General features: G+C 37.5%; 1 protein-coding gene across 2 annotated transcripts in view; it reads right to left on the bottom strand.

The window, feature by feature from the left end:
* LOC107660942 (cortactin-binding protein 2-like) overlaps positions 1-7,579 on the bottom strand; it is a 47,458-nt gene extending 39,879 nt beyond the window's left edge. For both annotated transcript variants that reach the window (XM_016450383.1, XM_016450384.1), the window contains exons 1-2: positions 7,278-7,579; positions 4,392-4,499 (exon numbers count right to left, since the gene is read on the bottom strand). In XM_016450383.1, coding sequence (XP_016305869.1) covers positions 4,392-4,499; positions 7,278-7,358 — 189 coding nt within the window. In that variant the 5' untranslated portion in view covers positions 7,359-7,579. The remainder of the gene's footprint in view (positions 1-4,391; positions 4,500-7,277) is intronic.
* Positions 7,580-7,889: the final 310 nt, after the last annotated feature.

The raw sequence follows: 7,889 nt of genomic DNA, 5'->3' as shown, positions 1-7,889 counted from the left end.
AATTTATTAGCACAACTGTGTGTGTGTGTATATATATATATATATATATATATATAATTTAAAAAATATATACATTTTCTGAAATATACAGATAACTATATATACTCAGAATAACAACACGTATATCTTTAGATCCACAATTACCTGTTAAAGGTGATATGAAAGTATTAAATTATAATTAAAATAAAATACAATTTTATTAAAAAAAACAAAAACAATTTTAAATAAATATTCAGACAAATATTCAGCCTTCCTGAAGAGCTACAGACAGTGTTCAAAACTGTAATGTAATATAATATAATACAAAATTACCAATTACTAATTAAAATAAAATACAGAACATACAAAATACTATATAATATAATTTCTTAAAAATATAATAAGATAAATATTGCAAAACTATACATACATAGAAGATAGAGTCCAAAATTACCTGTTATTGGTGATATAATAATAATATTTTAATCATTTATATACAAAATATAATTTAATTTAAGCCCTATGCTGCAGTTCCCTGGGTTACTGGGCAGTACTGATTTGGGGATTGGCGAGTGTTAATTTTGGCCCTTGTACACAGACAACAGTGTGTTTATGTGCTATTTTTATCAGTCACACAGGGAAATCATTCTTACCATCCACCACACAAAAAGAATGTATCGAAATGTATGACGCTCCCCGTGTGAGCGATGTGAACGTGAACTGGGGCAGCAAATCCAGTAAATATGCATTCACATCAGAGGCTAAACATGTTCACTGTCACAAACAATCACTCATATGCAAGCAGAGAAAGCAGCACTGAACTGCTATCTCTGAACCTGTATCCGGTTTCATTTAGAGATGATGACCTGACACTAGCTCACGTGGCAGTGCCAGAGAGTGTGTTCAGAAGCTAAACGGCTCCATCTAATCATAGCGGCACAGGCATAAAGCAGCCAATCACATTAGTGCTGAAGCAACCAGACTACACAACTCCAGTCCAGTTTGTCTATTATTCCAAGTCAGGTTTTTGCCTAGGCTCTTATGTTTTGGTGAAACAAAACCTGGGGGGTATTTCAAAAAGCAGGTTATGTGACATATCTGGGTATGTTTGAGGATAAGCGAACGGATAACCTCAGCTTTCGGTTCCAAAATCGGAGGTTACATTCAGGGTATGTAAGTAACCATAGTAACTTGCTCTCTAAAGATAACCTGCTCCGGAGCAGGTTATGTTCCAGGGTTAGTTAACTTCAGCGCACGTGTGATCTACTGACGAGCCTGTCTTAACCAGGAACATACTCTGAGTTGAATGAACTAACTCCCGGACGAGTTTTTGGAACCACCTACCTCGAGTAAGCAAGGTTTGGGGTTAATCAACCGAAAGTTCAGGATTTAGCTGACGGTAAGTTAACCGTGCTTTTTGGAATACACCCCTGGTCTCAACAATGAAAGTAAGCTAAAAAGAAAAGGAGAATATCTGTGAACTTTTTGGCCCTAGAGGTACACACAGGCTCTGTTCCAAAACCTAGAGAACTGCCTACATAGGCAGCATTTTAAGGCATTTAATGACATGTTCCTAATGTGAACACTGTCCCATAAGACTTCTTTTGGCCAAATGCAGCATCACATGTATCCTAGAGCGCAATCCCACAAAGCTCAGTGAAACAAAAAAGCCATCCAAACAGCGGAGGAAGTGAGACAAATGTTAAAAAATATATTCACCTAAGGTTTCATTTGATTAAAATGGGCTACCCAATATTTATATGCCATTTTATGCTGATTAGAGCATTGTGGAGTTATCTTAGCAACATGCTAACAGCAAACTCTCTTGATATTAATGGTGAACCAGTCAAACACTGTTTATGACACAAGGAGTTGCTGCCTATAGTGTTTTAAATCAGTCACTAATGAGGTTTAATTTCAAGAAGGGATTAAGATATGGTCACATTTGTTCAAGTTTGGCAAAACCGTCCATTGTCTATAGTGCATATAAAAAAATGCATAACGTTGGTAAATGTGACCGAAGCTTTAAAAAAGGAAGTTTGAGAGGTTTCAGAACAGCGACATGCTGTTTCTTGTTACAGTGAAGGACCTATTAACTATCCAACAAAATTTAACCTTCTGACAAATGATGCTAAGTGTTAAAGAAACCATGAGGGGTTGATTAATAAGCACTACCAGCTTCCCCAACTACTGAGAAGTGAACAGTTTGGCAATGATAAATCTAGTGCTAACCCACCTTAACCAGCATGGACACTCATTCTAGTTTTAGCCTGTTTTTCTTTTTCAACAAGAATAACATAATGACAAACGTATGTGGAGAAGATTAACTAATAAACAACACTGTGACAGAAAAGTTACTCTGTAGTCCTGCCATTGTACACAGACCAGCCATTACTCCACTTGACACTTCTGGCTTTATGAATGGAAATAAGGACACTTGAGATGTAATGGCTTTGAGCACCTGTATTCTGTATCCAGATGTCCATATGGGACTGTTGACGGTTTCAAAGTGATCTGTCTGCACTAAAAACCATGCATTTGTCTTGCAATGAACTTTACTGTACAATGCGAGATGACACTGGCCCAAAAACTAAGCTGATGTGACTGGATTTAAATGGACTGGCTCTGAACTCAAGTCCGAGGGTTTGTAGGCATGTGACTCCACAGTTAATCTGCTTATGTCCCACCATTGTTTCTGATGAAAAACGATACATTGCACACAGCTTTTTCAGCTCGCTAATTAATCGCACAGCTTCTTAATAATGCATAGGATTGCTGCTTTCATCTCTCATGTATCAAATGCAATATTTACAGTATGGCCTAGAAAATAAACAAAATGTCATTATTTGGCTTTTTTAAATTGGTATGTCTTAAAGTCAGTATATACGTGTTTGGCCCTATCACTATCTCCCTAAGGAAACAAACAAGACCATTGTGCTCGAACTGGTTGCTGTGGAAAGGGAATGAGGGATGAGGGAGGGAGAGAAAGAGATAGTATATCCGCAGGAGGAAAACCAGCTGGGAAATACTTGCAGCCAAGGGAACAGAATAACAAAAAGAGCAGCCTCTAAAATGCATGGAAACCACCCCAGAGCAAAGCGGAAGAGGGTGAATGACCCAAGCGAACATCACAGACCTGCATAAACTAAGCAAAAAAGAGACAGGAAGGGAGACTGAGATGGAGAGACAGAAAATGTGCCCATCGTTTTGCCAATGCACTGGCCTAGAAACTCACAGAGACAACCTGAACGAGAACACCTGAAAATATAGTGACACTCCTGACCTCGATTTTGGAAGTATATCCATTTTTAATCTTAATCAGATGTACTTGGCCTCTTACCCCAGTGTGAACGTCTGACCTTAATGCAAAGACAAATAGGGACAAACGCTGTACCATGACCTTACAATCCCCTTGGACTCAGCTCACCTTATTCCTCATTATCACCTTGATTCACCTTAAGATGTTGAAGTGTGCTTGGATTGTCAAAAATATACATCACCTCTGTATGTACACTAACGTACAAAATTTAGGGTCGGTAAGATTGTTTTCAATGTTTTTGAAAGAAATCTCTTTTGCTCACCAAGGCTAGATTTATATGATCAGAAATACAGTCATATTGTGAAATATTACAATTCAAAAGAACTGTTTTCTATTTTAATATTTTATTTATTATTTTCCAGTGATGGCAAAGGTCAAATGTACAGTCTTCAATGTCACATGATCCTTAAGAAATCATTCTAATCATTCTCTGTTGATTTGGTGCTCATGAATCATTTCTTAAGTTGTAAACAGACGTGCTGCTTAATATTTTTGTAGAAACCATGATATATTAAATTTGATGTCTAGAAAGTTCAAAAGAAGAGCATTTATTTAAAATACTGTCACTTTTGATCAATTTAATGGATCCTTTCTGAATAAAGGAATTCATTTTTTTAATAACAAATCTTACTGAACCCAACTTTTGAAGTGTATCAGTGAAATCACAGCTAAAATTAGTGAAAAATAACAAAATGATGATGAATATAAACAACAACGTGCACCAAATATTCAGCACTGAACCAAATTTTAGAATTGGTCATTGCAAAACCCATATTGATCTATGTTGGCTACAGTCCAAAATATACATATCCAGTTGAGCAGAAACAAACTAAATGACATCAAATCCATAGAATCTCATAAAACCATCTAAAGAGAGGAAATGAACTATATATGCAAGCATAAGTGATAAATATATGGTTTATTGATTTTTCATTCCAGTTTTTTTATTATTATTTATGGGCTTTTAGCCTTTTAATTTATAGAAAAGTGTATAGAGAGACAAGGATTTGGATAACATTATGGCACAAACCCTGAATCCCCAGCTAGTATGCACAAATGTAGGAATGTACAAGTGCAGAGATTTCATACTCACCCTAAGAGCTTCAATGACCAGATCTCTGGCCTCAAGTTCTCCCTCCATGATGCTCAGAAGGGTCAGGAGCTCTGGTTTGCTCAGGTTGTCGATGTTCAGCTCGCATTTCTGAAACACACAGAGCAAGAACACGAGCCTTGTTAAAGGGAAAATGACACTGCATATCTCAGATGGTCTACTAGGTCCTTGGCAGAGAAGGTGTTGAGTGGGCACCGATCTCACTGCCCACAGTATTCAGTTTTCACTGAAACATTAACCAACTACTTTTGAAACCAGAAGTTCTGTCTCGTCTGAGCTCCATGGGTAGTGATTTCAACAACAAAAATAAATACATCAAATCAATTTTTTTAAAACATATTTTGCCACTGAAACTGTGAAACTATTTAGGTGTTTCAATGCAAACAATACTTTTGTTGTTCTTCACTCTTGCTCATGTTTTTCATGCTAATGTCTGATATACTGGTGATTTTAACTTGATAAAAAATGGGCAAATAAATAACAGTTTATGATACATTGGTTCATCTCGATTAGTAAATCTTTATGGAAAGATAAATTATAAATCTTCATCTTTAAAACAAAAAACGCATTTAATAGGGCCTACGTTTCACCTTAATTATTAAAAAATAGTCCAAAGATCTATTAATAAAACAACTCATGAATTATACAGCCTTAATGAACCATCACTTAAATTATAATACCCTACAGATTTGTTATAATGTTTGGTTTTAGTTCTATGTTTTTCCATAAGATAAAGACTAACTAAACAGCAGCGATGCACTTAGTTGAAGGCAATAATTTAGACCACAGTGTAATTCAATTAGGAATATGCAATGAAATAGCCAGAAGATGAGATATTATCACAAAGCAAAGAAAATTGTTTCTGTGAGGTTGATATATAAGCTTTAAAAAAAAAAAAAAGAAGTATAACTTGTTCTTGATTCATGGAGGACTATGTAATTAAAAAAATAAGACATAATTAGATGGAATACAGATTCACCTGCGATGGAAGTTACATTGGCCCAATCAAAATGTCTTAGATTTTTCACATTGTTAGGGCCTGTAGCTAAGGCCAGTAGCTCTAGTGACCTTTCCACAAATTATGTGTTTCATTAGGTGGTCTACCTTGTCAAAGCCCAATTTCTAATGTTCAGTTCCATATACTATATGTAAGAACTGAGTAAATCTCTTTGGGAAGGACTAACTGGCACACGTGACTGATGTCTGTGTAATGAGAAATGAGAGAGTAGTAAATGGTTAATCAAACTGTGTCCAGTTTTTCAGGTGTGATCCTAGCTGCAACACTGATTGTAGCATATACATCAAATCTATCCTCAGAAACTGTTAAACAACTCCTGTATCTTAAACTACAGATGTCAGAGTACAATATAACTACGATTTGTTCTTGAAGAAATTATTCTCGCATAATGAGACTTGCAACCCCAGTCAATGGTTGAAATCCACAGATAAAGCAATACTGAGTGTGCTGAGGTTGAAGAAAAAATGTCAATACTGGTCAGTGGGAGATGCTGTTGGCCAGGTCTTGCACAATGCTTTCTTGAATACAGTGTAATGTTGAGGCAATTCTTTTTTCAAGACAGATTGTGTACGGATGGGGTCAGACCACTTGAGTATACCTGATAAACAAAACTCCCCACCATATAAACTATTCATGGACCTTGCAAACTTCTGTAAGGGTATGTAGCCCTTGAGAAAGGTGTCTGGGTAGATGCACAAGACAGAGATTTATGACTTCACGCCAGTGGCCAATGGGCAGCGCTGAAGTCTGCGCACCTGTTCAACCCAACTCTAAATGTAAAGCAGCCTCGAGCAGTTAATGCAGCTCAGATCGGTTGGGTGACACAGTACTCTGAACTATGCCAGCTGAGTCACTAAAATTCATATATATATTAATTATTAAAGATTCTAAATATGCATTGTGCAATTAAACATTAACCATGCTATAAAAAAGCAGTTCATAATAATACCTCGATTTCAATTATCATAGTATTTCGAAACCTGACAACATATATCACCTATAATAAACGCGACTGGTACATATTCAATATTTGTAAGGTAACCACCATAGGCTTACCATGGTCATATTAAATCGTGCGCAGCTGCACATTAAAAGATAGCTTACGATAAAAAAACAAAAAAAGAAATCTCTTACTTCATACAGCATTGTGCTCTGCCCGAAATAAAGGATACAATAGGAAATCTTAATGTCACATTATAACAAAAGTATTCCCCAAAAAAATCTTTCCATCTCCTCCTTACACAGACGGACGCACAACCTGCTCCCCCTCAAAATCTCGTCCTCAGCGTACATCCACAGCCCTACTTTACTTATCTACAGCTGGAAGATGAATTATTGGCTCTCTGCGATTTTATTTGCAGCAGTGTGATAGTTAAATCAGTGCCGAATGCGTTATTTGATGTGGTGTGTGGTGCCTAAGCTTGAACAGTCCTCTACAGTGAGAAGATGGCGTCGGACGGAGCGAAAGGGGAGCAGCCACCTCCGCTACAAACACTGGTAACCACTGGCCATGGAAGCGTCGAGGCGGTATGAGACATTTTAGCATAAAATGACATCTTGTCAGCCGCAATGATCGTTACCGCGAATGTTAATTATGATTGGGAATGAATGGAATTAATAGAATAGGAATCGTCCAGTGCTGTGAATCATAACTATCAGTGAATGTGTTACGGTGATCCGTCTGTGTAAGGAGGAGATGGATCACCGTAACACATTCACTGATAGTTATGATTCACAGCACTGGACGATTCCTATTCTATTAATTCCATTCATTCCCAATCATAATTAACATTCGCGGTAACGATCATTGCGGCTGACAAGATGTCATTTTATGCTAAAATGTCTCATACCGCCTCGACGCTTCCATGGCCAGTGGTTACCAGTGTTTGTAGCGGAGGTGGCTGCTCCCCTTTCGCTCCGTCCGACGCCATCTTCTCACTGTAGAGGACTGTTCAAGCTTAGGCACCACACACCACATCAAATAACGCATTCGGCACTGATTTAACTATTACACTGCTGCAAAAGAATCGCAGAGAGCCGATAATTCATCTTCCAGCTGTAAATACGTTAAGCAGGACTGTGGATGTACGCTGAGGGCTAGATTTGACGGGGAGCAGGTTGTGCAGCTCAGTCCAGATGTAAACCCGAAAAGAGGTGTGTGAACCTACAGCCTTTGAGGGAGTGACATGAACGCGATCCTATTTTTGCACTGCTTGGGTTAACCTCTCTGTCGCCAGTGGATTTTGTATTTGAAGATGTGGTGAAGATGATGATGATGAATGGAACTTAATGTTATGAGATGCCTTTGATTCATAAACACGCATAAAGAAGTCGTTCAAAATGTGGGCTCAAAAAATGGCTGGTTTGGATTCCTCTAGTCTAGAACTATGTAACAAATTCCAAGAGAGAAATAATACACCGAACAGCTCTTTTCGTATAAAACGTTAAAAAGGGATGGAAAG

Source organism: Sinocyclocheilus anshuiensis, unplaced genomic scaffold, assembly GCF_001515605.1.
Source record: "Sinocyclocheilus anshuiensis isolate Anshui unplaced genomic scaffold, SAMN03320099.WGS_v1.1 scaffold3136, whole genome shotgun sequence".
Lineage (NCBI taxonomy): Eukaryota > Metazoa > Chordata > Actinopteri > Cypriniformes > Cyprinidae > Sinocyclocheilus > Sinocyclocheilus anshuiensis.
This window is presented reverse-complemented; position numbering and strand designations above follow the sequence as displayed.